General features: G+C 30.3%; 1 protein-coding gene across 48 annotated transcripts in view; it reads right to left on the minus strand.

The window, feature by feature from the left end:
- RIMS2 (regulating synaptic membrane exocytosis 2) overlaps window positions 1-16,422 on the minus strand; it is a 614,692-nt gene that overhangs the window by 359,811 nt on the left and 238,459 nt on the right. For 6 of the 48 annotated variants that reach the window (XM_012784295.2, XM_020288979.2, XM_020288975.2 and 3 more), the window contains exon 1: window positions 14,096-15,594. The exons of 38 other annotated variants lie outside the window; for them this stretch is intronic. In XM_012784295.2, coding sequence (XP_012639749.1) covers window positions 14,096-14,217 — 122 coding nt within the window. In that variant the 5' untranslated portion in view covers window positions 14,218-15,594. Of the gene's footprint in view, window positions 1-14,095; window positions 15,597-16,422 lie in introns of those variants that run through there. 4 more of the 48 variants (XM_076005095.1, XM_076005097.1, XM_020288981.2 and 1 more) reach the window with 3 other exon arrangements.

Below are 16,422 nucleotides of genomic sequence, written 5' to 3' on the forward strand. Positions count from 1 at the left end.
GATGCTAATAAAACAAACATGAATAATTGGATAGCTTTCAAATAAGCTGCTCTATTTCTGTTAAAAATGAATATGTAAAAATGAAGTTTGCTAGTTTTAAATTCACAATTTAAGGTGGACTATACTCAGAAATGTTGATAAAGAAATATGTATTTAAATATCATTATCAATTCTTAAAATTTAATTCTGATTGACAATAGTAGCATACGGGGCTAAAATACTGGCATTCTTTTTTGATTGAATGAAAAGGCTTCATGGAGGTAAACTTTTCTGACAGATGTATAGATAAAAGTAGCACTTCATATAATTTAGGAGATAAGGGATTAACTTTGAAGGATAAAGTGATAAATTTCCAAAAGATAATTATTATTAATTAAATAATAAGCTATTTTTGGACATATTCAGGATTACAGATAATATTGTAATCTTCTGTTAGTCTCAGCATCCAATTTATATTTATTTTTGGTGTCGTTTTCCACTGTATTTGAATCAACTTTTAAATTTTTCTTCTAATATTTGATATGTAAAGTTCTAAAAATGTCTTGCCTCCCTTATTCTTCCCAAGATTTCCCATCCATGAATATATTATACCTGTGATTACATTATGTTACTTGCTAAAAGGGGTTTTTTAAATAGATGCATTAAAGCTATTAATTAGTTGACTTCAGGTTAATCAAATGAAAAATAATCTGGGTAGGCCCAATCTAATCCCATGAGCCCTTTAAAAGCAGAGAATGTTTTCTTGCTGGTAGCAGAAAAGAAAGTAAGAAAGATTCCAAGCAGAAGGATTTAACATGCTATCGCTGGCTTTGAAAATGGAGGAGACCATGAAGCAGGTAATGCAAAAGGACTCTAAAAGCTGACAGCAGCCCCCAGCTGACAGCCAGCAAGGAAACAGGGACTTCAGTCCACATTCGCAAAGAACTGGATTCTGCCAACAATCTGAATAAAGCTGAAAGTGGATTCTTCCCAAGAGATTTCAAATAAGAATCAACACCATGATCTCAGCTTTGTAAGAACCTAAGCAGAGAATTCAGCCAAACATACCTGGACTTTTGGGACAGAACTGCAAGATAATAAAGAGGTGTTATTTTAACACACTAAGCTTATGTTAATTTCTTATACAACAAGAGACAATTAATACACCATATGCATTTGTATTAAGGGTTTTATAAAGCAATAAATCTTCTTTGTATTAAACAACATTTAAAAAACACAGAAAGAGAGAATTAAAATATTCAAATGCTCATACAGGTGAAGAATTCTGTATAATTTTTGGACTGCATTATCATATTGTCATACTGCTTTTCATTAAAACTGCTCATCTATACATTTGTTGTAATGCCAACAGTAAAGAATAAAATAAGCATTTCCTTAGCTATGTGTGCTTCATAGGAAATATGGTAATATTCTTTAAAGCACATATTGCTCTAAGTATATTTTCATCATCAGATTTACATTTTGTGCAAATAGTTTTTATAACAAGCTGTTCAATTTTTCCAGAAAAGGTAGTGTGTCCTATTTATGTTGGTCATGTTTTGTTTCAAAATTATGATATAACTCAGAAGTACGGAAAAAAATATGTTAAGAAATCTGCAAAAAATCATTATGGCCTTGGAAAATTTATTCATTTAAAAGATTGGCATGATTACAAATAATTATCATCAAATTTGCAGCACACACTTTTCATTTCCTATACTATGATTAACACTAGTTGAAGAATCAATTGGTGACTAACAAAGCCTAATTTCATCTTTAGCATTTTCATTCTCATTACAAACATCATCAAATTTCCTTTAAAAATTCCTTGTGGAAATTATCTTTAAAATGGATGTCCATCCAATTAGAAGACAAAGAAGTATGCTGACTTTTATCTCTTAATTGTACCTGATCAGACATTTTCTCTTAAAATTAAATCAGTCATACCAATCTTGTGTTTACTGTGAAGAAAGCCTCTGAACATTTTGCTCATATTTTGCCATTAGCAATAGTCATTAGAATTTAGATGAAGTAGAGTAATAAAAGAAAGACTACTTAAAAGTTATATATTCTCAGTTGGCACTATGGCCCAGGCCTGTAGCCCCAGCTACTTAGGAGGATGAGGCAGGAGGATTGCTTGAGCCCAGGGTTTGAGGTTACATGGAGCTGTGATCAGCCACTGCACTCCAGCATAGGTGACAGAGTGAGACCCTGCTTTTGTTTTTGTTTAAAAAAGTGATATATTCTCTACATATTCTGATGATACACAATGATAATTTAATTAAGACACAAGGTTCTCAGTCAGCCACTGGACAATGGGCTATCCAGATATTTGGAAAAGTACAATAAATTACAAAGAATGAAGTTGGGGATTATAAAAGAAGCTGCATACATAATTCCTCCCAGTATAGTGTTTAGCCAATATGATTTTAAGAGAACAGATTTCTCCTTTGATAATGAGGGGCCAAGTAGCTATTCTCAAGCTAACTTTCCCACAGATAATAAGTATTAATTCTAGACAAAATATGAACAACTATTTGAAAGCCCTAGAGAGAATCAAATAGAAAAAAGATACTAGGGAGGAACTGATTCTTGGAAGAAGATGATACTAAGTGAATTTCCCATTTTTATGACTTTTAACCAAATACAATCAATGCCTGGAGGCTAACATATTAGAAAACTCAACAGTCTTATTGGCATGAAAAAAACAGAGAAAGGGGTTGGAGGTTAAGATGGATATGACAAAAAAGAAACAGAAAATTACCTTTTTGCTTTTTCTCTTGAGTAAAGGAAAAATATAATTCTGTGTATAAGAAACAGTGCCAAAATCTCATGCATGCACAAGAAGATTTCAAGAGGCTCAGATAAAATTAATTAAATTAAATTAAGATTACCTCAAGAGAAACTAAGTTTGTAGCTAAAGCTAAACCAAATTAACTTCCTGTTTTCAAAATAATCAGCACTCTTTAGAGGGACAAATTTTAGTCTCTATAAAGCATTATTAATCATGTCCAAATTACATTCAAAATTATCTGATATTATAAGAAATAGAATAACATGACCCATACTCAAGAGAAAAGGCAATTAATGGAGACTAAGAGATAACTTGGATGCTTAAATTAGCAGCAGAGGATTTTAAAACCACTATAATATTAATAACTATGTTCAAAGAAATAAAGGTAGAATGCTCAAAATGAATAAAAAGATAGGATATTTCAACAGAGAAATAGTGACTATAAAAAGAACCAAATGGAAATTTTAGAACAAAAACTAAAATATCTGAATTAAAAAGTCACAAGATGAGCTTTTCATCATCAGAGAAGGTTATGAAAGAAAAATAATCAATGAAATTAAAAATTACTCAATCTGAGGAACAGAGAAAAAAGTTGAAAAAATTACAGGAACCCAGGGGACAATCTATAAAAGGTCTAAAATACAATAAATAAAGAATCAGAAAGAAAATAGAGAGAAAACATGGTAGAAAAAATTGTTAAAACAATGACCAACAAATTATTCAGATTAGGTGAAAAAAAATTCAAATTAGGTAAAGGACATAAATTTACAAACTTACAAGGCACAGAAGACCCAAGCAAAATAAATACAATAAAAAACTATTTGTAAGCACTTTATAATAAAACTGATACAAGCAAAAGATAAAGATAGAATTTAAAATCAACCAGAGAAAGCGCATTAAATACAAAAATGATTTACAGTGCCAATGACTTGTCATCATGAACTACTGACTTCTTATCAGAAATAATGGAGGCCACTTTAAACTGCAGAAATTTAAATTTTTTATAAAAAGACTGTCAACATAGAATTCTATATTCCAGAAAAACATTTCCAAAGAATGAAGACTAAATAGATTTTTTCCAGATAACAGCAAATGGAGACATGAATAGTTACACTTCAAGAAATACTAAAGGAATTCCTCCAGGTTAAAGAGAAAGTCTATCAAATAGAAACCTGGGTCTTCAGAAAGAGAAATTATTAAAATGGGGAATAGGCGATTAAATATAAAAGACCACTTATTCTTCTTAATCTGTTTAAAGTATGTAAGACTGTTTAAAACATTTTAGGCCGGGCGCGGTGGCTCAAGCCTGTAATCCTAGCTCTTGGGAGGCCGAGGCGGGCGGATTGCTCGAGGTCAGGAGTTCGAAACCAGTCTGAGCAAGAGCGAGACCCCGTCTCTACTATAAATAGAAACAAATTAATTGGCCAATTAACATATATATATATAAAAATTAGCCGGGCATGGTGGCGCATGCCTGTAGTCCCAGCTACTCGGGAGGCTGAGGCAGAAGGATTGCTTGAGCCCAGGAGTTTGAGGTTGCTGTGAGCTAGGCTGATGCCACGGCACTCACTCTAGCCTGGGCAACAAGCGAGACTCTGTCTCAAAAAAAAAAAAAAAAAAAAACATTTTATATAAAATGGTACACTATAAGCACTAAATAGATTGTTAATGGATTATGAAAGTGCAATTAATAAAAATTAATGGTAAAAAATATACATAGCAAATAAGCAAATAGATAAATTAAAATTGGATTATAAAATATATTTACATACATCCAAAAAAAGGACAGAAAAGCAAAATGAAAGTGGAACAAAACCCATAAAACAAATACCTAAATCCAAATATATCAATACTTATATTAAATGCTAATAAACTAAATACTCCAAGTAAAAGAGGAAAATTATCAAAATAGATTTTAAAAAGTAAGAGCTGACTATCCACTACTTATAAAAGATATACTTTATATAAAGCCACAAATATATTGAAAGTAAAAGACCAGAAAAAACCCACAATGAAAGCAAAAAGCAAAGGAAACACAGCAGGGTGTGGGACTCCTTTGGAGCCCTTCTGTGTCCAATGGGCTGAAGTCAGTGCTCAGTGAAGGCATTGAGTGAAGGCTGGCGGCTGGCCGACTGTCCAGAGTTATTCAACTGGAGAAGAGGGTTGACCTCGTGAGTCACTTTGGGCCTGAGTCACATTGAGATTAGGGCTGTTCTCCAGTGAGTGTCCCCTGACACTGTGTGTTATTATCCATGCAGAAGGAAAAGAAAAGCCCTCTTTCAGTTCAAAGATGAGGCTTCTCACCCTTTTACTCTTTACATTGACAATTATATATGTCTTTTTAAAAATCATTGTATATTCATTTTTGGAAGTATGAGGTGGGGGTAAATGTTATAAACAAAGCATAAACATGGAAAGACTACCATAAAAAAAAGAAAGAGAGAGAGAGAAACTTGTAGACAGAGAGTGTTACCAAGGAAAAGATGTACAATTCACAAAGATTTTTTTAAGTCAATTAACCAAGAAAACATTAACATAAATCTGTAGGTACTCAGTAACAGAATTTTTAGACACATAGAGCAAAAACTGACAAAATTTTAAAAAGAAACAATATGTTCTATAATTACACTTAAAATTTTTAACACCCTTCTCTAAGCAATTGAGAGAAAATAGATAAAAATCATGACAGAGACAGAATAAAATTACATCATAAAAATTAAATAAGATATTTTAATAAGATGTTTAGAAATTAACACATTTTAAATAAATTATGTATCAGAAAAGCCATAAGGTTCTTAGGAACCTTAGAAAACTTGAAAAAGTAGAGGAAATTAAAACCACAGTAAATAAAAAAAAAAGGAATAATTAAGATAGGAATAGTAATCAGTGAAATAATAAACAAACAAGAGTAAATTATCAAAATAAAAAGAAAAAAGGATAATATAATCCTAGATAAACTGATAAGGAAATTAGAGAAAAATCATAAATTATAAAATACCAATATCAGAACAAAAGAAGGGTTATCACTGTTGATTCCCTAGACAGTAAAAGAATAATAAAGAAATGTAATGAAATTTTAACAACAAATTAGTCAGCTTAGATAAAATAAAAAATTTCTTGAAAAATGCACTCAGAAAGATTAAACAGAAAATCTAAATAGCTCTATTTATCTTTTAAAAAATTGAATTCTTCTTCAAAACTGTCACAAAAGAAAACCAGATGGTTTTCCTGGTGAATTCTATCAAATTTTTAGAGAGAAATAACACCAATCTTAAACCAACTGTTCATAAAATAGAACAGAAGTAAATACCAAATTCATTTTATGAGGTCAGAATAACTCTAATGCCAAAAACTGTCAAGGACATTTCAATATAAGGAAACTATACAATATCTCTCATAAACACAGATGCAAAAAAAGCTTATCAAAATCAGAGAAAATCTAAACCAGCAATGTATAAAATTATAATATCCCATGACTAAGCGTGATTTAACCAATTAAACCAGTGCAAACTTGGTTTGATATTTAAAACTAAACTAATATAATTAGCAATATTAACAGAACAAGGGGTAAAAATTATATAATATCAATAACTGCAGAAAAAGCACTTCACAAAATGCAAACCCATTCATGATTTTTTTAAAAAAACTATTACTAAACTAGGAGAATCTCACAACTTGTGTTTGACATTGTACTTGGGACACAGTTCTAAACATTATAATAAGAAAAGAAAAAATAAATAAAAAGCATAAGTATTGAAAAAGAAGTAAACTATTTCTGTTTACCTAGAATATCATAGCAAATCTACAAAACAACTATTAGAACTAGTAAATGAATTCAGCAAGGTCAAAAGATACAAAGTTAATATTAAAAATAAATTAGATTTTTATATATTAACAGCAAGCAACTGGACACTGAAATTTTTAAAAGAATTCCACTTGTAATGGGATCAAAAACTTAAAATACTTATGAAAAAAATTTCACAAAAGTTATCCAAGGCTTCTACCCTAAAAACTGCAAAGCATTGCTTAGATAAATTGAAGATGACCTAAATAAATGAAAAGCTATAACACTAGAAGACTCAATGTTAAAATGTTAATTTTCCCCAAATCAATCTACAAAAATATGAAGTAGTCCCAAAATTAATCTCAGCAAACTTTTCAAATAAAAATTAACAAAGTGATTATAAAACATATATGAAAACACAAAAGACCTAGACTATTCAACCTACTGAAAAAGGAAGAACAAATGTGAAGGATTTACACTATCAGACTTCAAGATTACTATAAGGTAAGATTGAGGTGTTGCGTAAGGATAGACAAATAGATCAATAAAGTAGACAGCCCAGAAATAAAACCACACTTATACAATTATTCAATTTACGACAAAGGTGACAAAGCAATTCAATAGGGAGTAAAAAGCCTTTAAGTCTTTTCAGCAAATGGTAATGGAACAACTGGATATCCATCTGGAAAAATAGGAATCTTGACTCCTACCTCACACTATAGACACAGAAATTAATTTGTGATGGATCATATACCTAAACCAAAAAGCTAAAACTCAACCTTCTGGAAGATATATAGAAAAACAGTTTCATGACTTTGGGGTTGGCGAAGGATTTTCAGATTGCACACAAAAAACAAAAACTATAAGAGGAAAAAAACAGTAAGTTAGATTTCATCAGAATTAAAATTCCTGCTCATAAAAAGACATTGTTAAGAAAATGAACAGGCAAGCCACAAAATAGGAGAAAATATACCCAAAACGTGTCTGACAAAGAACTCACTTCAGGTTAAAGAAGTTCTACAACTTATTAATTAAAACACAAACAACTAATGTTTAAAAAATTAGACACTTCACAAAAGAAGATACACAAATGGCCCACATATGAAAAGTGTTTGATGTTGTTAGTCATCAGGCAAACACAAAACTGTATCACAAGAAGATGTCATTATAAACTAACCAGGATGACAAAAATTAAAAAGACTTACATCTCAAATGATGCAAAGTATGTGGAACCAACAAAACTCCCAAACATGGACAGCAGAAGATGAAATGTAACAACCACCTTTTTTAATGATCTGGCATTATAAAACTAATATACACCTACTCTATGATCCATAAATTCCTCTTCTAAATATTCACCCAATAAAAATATGTCCACAAAAATATTTATATGAGTGTGGTATATTCATAAAATGAAATATTATTCAGCAATGAAAAGAAAAAATCTACTCATACATGCAATAACATGTATTTTTTTAATTATGCAGAGTAAAAAGCTTTACAAAGAGAGCACATTCGTGATTTCAAATATATGAAGATACAGAACAGGCAAAGCTATTCTATACTAGGAAACTTAAAAAGCAGTACAATATTTAGTTCTGAAGGCTGAGGGGAATGGATATTTACTAGGCAGTAGTGGGAAGAATATAATGTGGAAATTCAGAGATTAATAAATATGTAGTCCCTAACTCAAGGAGCTCATAGTATAGTGACTTTACCCATAACATATAGCCAGTAAGCAGCAGACCCTCGATAGGAACTCAACTCTTATGTTCAACACTAAACAACATAAGGCTACAATATATAGTAAAATCAGGCATCACAGTTAATCCTTACTTAAACATGGCAGTTCTTTTTTTTTTTTTTTTTTTTGAGACAGAGTCTCGCTTTGTTGCCCAGGCTAGAGTGAGTGCCATGGCATCAGTCTAGCTCACAGCAACCTCAAACTCCTGGGTTCAAGCAATCCTCCTGCCTCAGCCTCCCGAGTAGCTGGGACTACAGGCATGCGCCACCATGCCCGGCTAATTTTTTTTCTATATATATTAGTTGGCCAATTAATTTCTTGCTATTTATAGTAGAGACGGGTCTCGCTCTTGCTCAGGCTGGTCTCGAACTTCTGACCTTGAGCAATCCGCCCGCCTCGGCCTCCCAAAGTGCTAGGATTACAGGCGTGAGCCACGGCTCCCAGCTTGGGTGGCAGTTCTCTTTGCCATTTTCCATTACCTCTATCTCTGACATTTAAAAGAATACACAGTAAGATGAAAGTTTAAAGAAGTATAAGTGAATGTAAGCCCTGAGTTTGATTTAAGTAAGCAGCTGGACTTATTTTGTTCAAGAGTAAAATGACAGTGGTAGAATAGAGAAGTCTTCAAATTGTGTTTCTTAGAACCCAACATGGGACCCTCATCCCACTTTCTAAACCAGAGCTGCTCCACTTCTATATGCTTTACATATTGAGCTAGAATTTGGAAGAAATGTAAAACAAACAAAGAGCATAATTTGAAAAACATTAGGCAAAATAAACAGCGCTCACATTTTAAGATAATACAATATTAATGTGCAATGGTTTTCTTCATTTTGCCTTGTAAGAAATGTTCACACACATTTCTGAGACACTTAAAATTTATCAAATTTAGAAGCTAAACTGAAATTGTAGGTTTTGGTCCTAGTAATTATTTTATTGGGACCATGATTTTTGAGTAATTCACAAATTAATGTAAACATAGCCCACAGCACCATAGCATTTATGAAATGAATTCATTTTATTATTCAGTGAATAGTGCTGAAATTAAAGAAGTTTACTAGCAATTATCTTCTTTTAACTTTTCTAAGATCCTTTATGATCATATAGAAGTTGACAATAAAAAAGTATAGTTAACATTAACCTGTCAGTCATCACCAAAATCAGTGGTTTTATAAAAGTTCTTTCAATAAAGAAAATACTTAAAGACTGCAGATCAGAATCAGATTAAGGATCTATACTAATAATTGTGATATATTGCTAGCATCCATAGTAAATATTCTGGTAAAAATATTAATGATAAACATATCTAAATCAAAAGTCATTGTGATTAGAAATCTAAACTCAATTATGTTAAGGTCTTATGCCTATAACAAATAATAATTTATAGTCATAAAATTATTTTATATAATAATTAGATACTTAATAACATTTATACATGTACATAAATATATATCAGACTATTGGCTGCTTTACAGCTCATAATATAGACTTTTCTGGCAATGTGAGAAATCAGTTGTGCTAGGATCATACCAAGTCCAAACAATGCACACTGTGCAGATTGCACCCTCAGTGCTATGAAAAGTAAGCATGCTGTTCTTTCAATATCAAAGTAGGCATTAATGTGCCATGATGAATAACAAGTGTCTGTGCCACAGTTCCTGGACACAAATTAATGGTTTCACTATAAACAAAAGCAATAGTAAATGCTACATAAAATGACAAGTACCTCTGACCAAAAATACTACCAGACTAAATAGACATTTATTTTGTAAAATCAGATTTTATTTAAAATCTCAATGTTTAGAACTATGGTAATGTTTCAATGGAATAAAATCCATTTATATTAGCTGAATCTGAGCTTTACATTCCATTTTTATAATTAGAGTAGCCCTGTAAATTTACTCTCAAATCACAACACTTTTGAGAGAGAAAAGTGGTATGAATAATAATCACTGGAGGACAGCAGGCATAAACAAACTGAGACTACTCTAGACAAACTAAATCATACAGTTACTTGTAATTGAAAACACCAACAAATTCAAATATTCTTTCATTTACTAAAATTTTTTCTTAATCTTACTTTTAAATATGAAAATCTGCATATCTCATATATATATATATATATATATATGTATGGAAAGGAGAGAAAGACTGTTTTTAATATCTATTCTGAATAAATGCTAGTTCTATTATGCCCCTGTGTGGCCAGACGGCACAACAAATTCACTACCACACATTTACTGACAAGGAAATAATTATATCTAGAGGAAAATACAGATATTATTGTATAATAAAGATGGCTAAAAATCAGAAAATAGGAAAATTTAGAGAATATTTAAGTGCATTTTTCTATAAATTTTATAATAAAAGATAGTCATCATTAGCATATTTATTTGAATACTGCCCAAAGCAATTAATAATTCAATGCAGTGAACTCTGCTAAAAAATATATCTTCTAGCATCCCAATATTTATATTGCTTCCAAAGACAAGATCACAAAAATTAGATTTCATAATGAATTCAGTACTTGAGAACTTTCTTTACTGAGGACAAAAGCAATTATGTTTGTTTCTGATTAAATAATTTAATTTGGTACAAATGAGTTTACAGTGAGAAGACTCGATAACAAAAATTTAAATTAAAGTGCATTTCATTGAAACCTATCAAATGAATTTATGCAAGATGCAGACACATTTTTTTTTCTTGCTGGACCTTCAGTTGTTCGTTTCAGCTATTAAAGAACAGAGGATCCTTCTACTTCCTTTATGCACTAAAATGGTACACAAGAACCAAAACAGTAAGAGAATAAATAAGGTAAGAACTTTCAGTCTGAAACAAAAGGGTCAAGTTATATGGTCTCCAACAAAAAGTTAGTCTAAAATATTCTAATGATTTTTATTCATAAATAAATTTCAATTATTCATAATGTAATAAAATAGTTTAACAATCTATATTAATCTCCAGTTTAGTGATTCATGTTACATACAGAATTATTGCTGTATTAAAAATCTTTCCTCTTTTGACAAGTTGAATTTGGAAATGTTTCTGGAGCAAGTATTATGGGAGATTTTCATTCTTTAACCTTTTATTGATAATATGTCACAGAAGTCAACTGCCCACCATCTAAAAACCTGATGAAAGTTGAATTGCAGATTTAGGGATAAGATTAGTTACCTAAGAAAAGATTAGGTACCTAAGAAAAGTCTTAGTTTAAGAATTACTAGAAACGGTCCCCTTTTAATAAAATAGTCTCTACAACTGATACATAGTACTATTTTAGTAATTTCTACTAAAAAGCAATTCAAAATAAAATATAATACAATTTTCCAAGTCTATGATGTTCTTTTTCCATCAGTTTAATAATGATAACAGTTAATGTCACAATACAAACACTGAATATTCCATGTCAACTAGTCCAAATGATTAAATAATTACTATTCAAAACTGTTCTTTCCAGAGGTGATAGTTATAAAATTGATGCTTAAAATCTCAAGACCACTAATGTCCAATCCATAAAGTTGAAAGACCCACTATTTTGAAAAAAAAAAAAAATTTAAGTTCTCCTAAGAACCTCTTCTGATGGCATACTCAGGTCATTCTTCTTCCATTATTTTTTCCTTCAAGAATGATTTTTCACTCTATATCTTTACTTTCTGTTTCAGTGTTAAATGAAATATTAATGCCTAAACATTTCTATCTTTTTAAAGAATCTAAGCAGAATAAAAACTCTAAAAGACCCTTGAATCTAACCTCAACACAAAAACTAACCAAAAAATTAAAATATGTATAAGCATTAATTACGAACTCATGTACTTATTTTTCACTCTTCATACTTCTAAAATAATAACTATGTAACTGGTTTTTATTGATATTAAAGTAAATCAAAGAGTTGATTGTGATGATCAGTAGATCTATTTGTGAAATAATGTTACATGTTTTTTAAAGACTAAGAAGTTATAAACATATAAAGGCAGGGAATTTTTCCCAAGGCAGGATAAATTATTTATTGATTAACTGGTAGTTCTGGATAATTTTAGATTAAGAATCAAAATAACTTAAACAAGATTGTTCTTATAAGCATTAAAAACTTCATCTTTTAATGCTGAATTGCAGTCACATTAAATTCCAGATTTTAATGAGAGCATTGAAATTATAGGAGTGCCAACAACAAAAGCAACTTGAAGCTAAAGCAAATTCATATAATGATAGGGACGCACACAATTCCTTCAAAAAATAGATATTTCTCATATTTTCAAACTAATATACTTACTTTAAAACCAATTCCTTACTATGTTGTTAATAGCATAATTCCTATAGTGAATATACACCCAACCCTAATATTAGTACTTTTAAGTACATAAATTCTTGGCATTAAAAAAAGAGATGGAATAAAACAAGGAAAAGATTTATAAGGGATTAGTACAAATCCTAAAATTCTGATAGCTTCAGGTCATGGAAATTTTTTGAAACCTGCTTCTTTTATTTAAATATAACATGCCATACATATTATCATAAATTACAAACACTAACGTAATATATTACTAAATAAAAGAAAAAATACCTTAAAATATAGATAGCCTGTTATAGAATATCATAATATTTCATATACTGTTATATATTTTCAATCAGTGTGAAAATAAAATATGAAAAAATCAAATTAGTTTATTGAATAGAACTACATTGAGAAAAAAAGTAAAATTTTATAAGAAATAGATATGTGATTCCATATTCAAAGAAAAGGTCATAAATATATTTATCATCAGTAAACATTTTAAATGCCAACAAATTTTAAAAGCCTCCTTTCATTTGCTAAATTAAGACACATATTGTATAACAGGTATTTTTTTAATCTCTAAAATAGGTTGCCTCACATTGTTCAGAGATCCTAAAAGGAAGAGACCAGCAATACCATTCAATATTTTATGCACTATTAGTTTCCCATCAGTTTCCAGAAGGTTTCAGTGCATTATTATGTTCACAAAATTTCTTTCTCAGTCTTTCTCCAGATACATTTAGTTAAAATGGGAGCTTTTTATACAAGGTGTATAACATGAAAAATTCTCAAAAGCCAAACAGCTTAAATGAGGGAAGAAATGGGTGATAAAACTGCATTTTAAAAGCATTCTTTAATAGAATATCTCTTTTAATATAAGCCAGAGAAACCATCTAAAACATGTTTATAATTTAACAATCTTCATTACAAAAAAATGATCATGTTGAAAACAATAAGAATTTATAACAAAGAATCCTGCCAACATAGCCAACCTAATACAAAGCATTATTAGCAGTTCCACAAATATAGCTTGTTTAAAAGTGATTATTGATCTACCCTGCATAGAGAAATGTCTTAGATCTAGAAAACATCTTCCACATGTTTTACAACAGCATGCATGATTGCTAATTCACATTTTCCAACAAATCACATATGATTATATAGCCCCATCCCTATATATACAATGTAATCACTGCCATGATCACAAAGAAAACATCTATTAGGCATTTTAAGTTAATCATTTTATTTATTAGGAAACAAAATAATGAAATAGTCTTGCATCTGTATTATGTTTCAGAGGTCAAGGTAGTTAAATTTAAGATGCTTATTATGGTTTGAAATAAGCTTATTTTCCTTCTTAAAATCAAATTAAGAAGAATACTACATAAAATTTTATATTTATGGTAAAAAGAAAACATCCTTATTATACTAACACAAATATAAAACAAGTTTTACAGGCATATAAGATTACTATTCTAAAAATAACAATATTAAAAAAATATATAATTTAGCTCTACTCACCTTGCATTGTTCAGCGTTTGTCCAAAAAGCTCATTTTGTAAAATATTTGGTGGGGATGAAAAAACCCCATGAAAATGAGATAAAACAGAATTGCAGACCTGGCGCAATGTCTCAAATTGCATTTTCTTTCTTTTTTTTTTCTTCTCTTATTTTTCCTTACCACCTGTCTTTAAAATCATCTATTTGCTGACACCATCAAATAAAAACATGCCAATCAAGTTCCATATTTCTCTTGATCTCTGTAAAAACTGTGCTTAAATGAGCAGAGGTTGATAGTTAATTGTACAGTCATTATTCTTCTAATTCAGTCGTAGAAGATTCAGTGCCCGTGCAGCTTTCGGCTTTCTCCTGACTGTAGCAAGAATTCTAAACAGCAGTAAGCTTTTTGGGCATTCCCAGCTGAAGTGTGAAGCTGAGCTGCTTTCATGTACTCTACTCATATTTCTCTAAGCCTATTAAAAACACGCAATGAATAGATGCTGTCGTCAGGAGTTTCAGCACATCTGGCTGCCAGCAATAAAATCTCAGAAGTAATAAAAATGGGGCAAGGTATCTTCTCAATGTTACTATTGGGTAAGAGTAAGAAAAATTATGCATTTCTCCAACCCTTCTCTCTTTTCCTGAAAAACCAGTACTCCAGCAATAGAGTATATCTCTTCAATGTGCAAGCTGCTGCATACGACCAGAACACTCTAAAAATAAGTGGTATATCCTTCTTTTGATGTCATGAAGCAAAAATATGACAGACTAAAATAGATTTTTTATTGCCTGCATTTATAATGCCATACTTCTAAAGAGAAGTACATTTGGAAAACATGTACTTAGTTGTCTTAATTTCCTCTTTAATTTAAAAATGTCCTCATTTATTTAATTTTAAAGAAAAGTACATAATGTTCAATCTGGTCTCTTTCTAAAGGCTATACAAATTGACTGCATGATTATTCATGTAATTTTTGAAAAGAACTATACTCTATCAATTAAAATTCATCTAAGCAGCACACATTAAATAAAAACTTTCCACAAATCCAAAAGAAATACTACAACCAAGGCCAGAGACACTTTATCAACTAACATTAATTTATTCCAGTAGTGGTGGGCCATAGCATTTAAGAAGAGAATGAATGTTTTCTGAAGGCTCCTACAGTCTTACAGAATCCACCACATCATCATTCATTCTCAGTGAATAATGCTGTTTCAGATAAAATTTTAGGTTATTCTATTTCCAGGTGCCTCCGTCTTTCTTTTAAAAATCTCTGAGAGTAGCGTATATACCAAATTTTAAATATTAACTCACTTATAGAGATATTTCATATTTGTATTGATCTTTAATTGTTCCTAATCCTTGATGTTTCTTTAATAGATCCAGCCCTTTTAGCCCTTTTTTCCTCAACTCTTAGTCCTAACCCTCTTTATCCCCTTCTACATACATATTATTAATACTATTAATAAATAGGCACTTAAATACACTAAGTTTTTAAAAACTAGTGAATTATTCTTTGACATAAATACCATGTCACATAAGAACAATACAAAATAAACATGTAATAATATAAAATTTTAAACAACGAATTTATTTCTTTTTAAACTATTAATAAAATGTTCAATTACAGGTTTGTCCTCAAGTAAGAGTGCCCCATTTTGACTATTATTTATAATTTCAGATTTTTATAGGTGCACATCAATCTATTTGTCAAGCGCACACACATATATAAAAATCATAAAGTATTTTTAATTTTAAAAACACTTCTATATTTACTTTTTTAATAGCCAGAAAATTTTGTATGTGTTAATGCTACCATCATTTTATAGATGAAAAGAAACTGAGTCTTCAGTGGATTAAAGTTCACATCTTGTAAAAGACAGAAAGAACATTTAGAATGAAGTTCTTTGCTTTGGACTCTATTTCCTACGCTCCTTCCCTATCAGTCTATTTTCTGCATATGTGCACACATGTGCATGTGCACACACACACACAAATGTACACCTAGTATAAATAGGTCAATTTCTATAGATGAATAGGAAAACTACCTGCCAGTGTCCTAATCAAGGATATTTCAATTAGAGTAAACATCTCAAATGTTTTAACTCACAAGTAACTTTAAATGGATTTCTTCCATTTACCTCAAACAGAAAAAACTTGATGAGCTTTAAATTTTTAAGCTTCTGATCGTAAGTTGATTTTTTTCAAATCTATGAAAGGTCAATTTCTACAAGTATAAACATAAACATTTTTATAATTCATATTACCAAGTAAATTGCATAGCTTATATTATTTATGATGAAAAAAATGTAAATTTGCCCCTTGTGGGTAGTAGATTTAATTTTTA

This window comes from Microcebus murinus, chromosome 7 (genome assembly GCF_040939455.1).
Source record: "Microcebus murinus isolate Inina chromosome 7, M.murinus_Inina_mat1.0, whole genome shotgun sequence".
NCBI lineage: Eukaryota > Metazoa > Chordata > Mammalia > Primates > Cheirogaleidae > Microcebus > Microcebus murinus.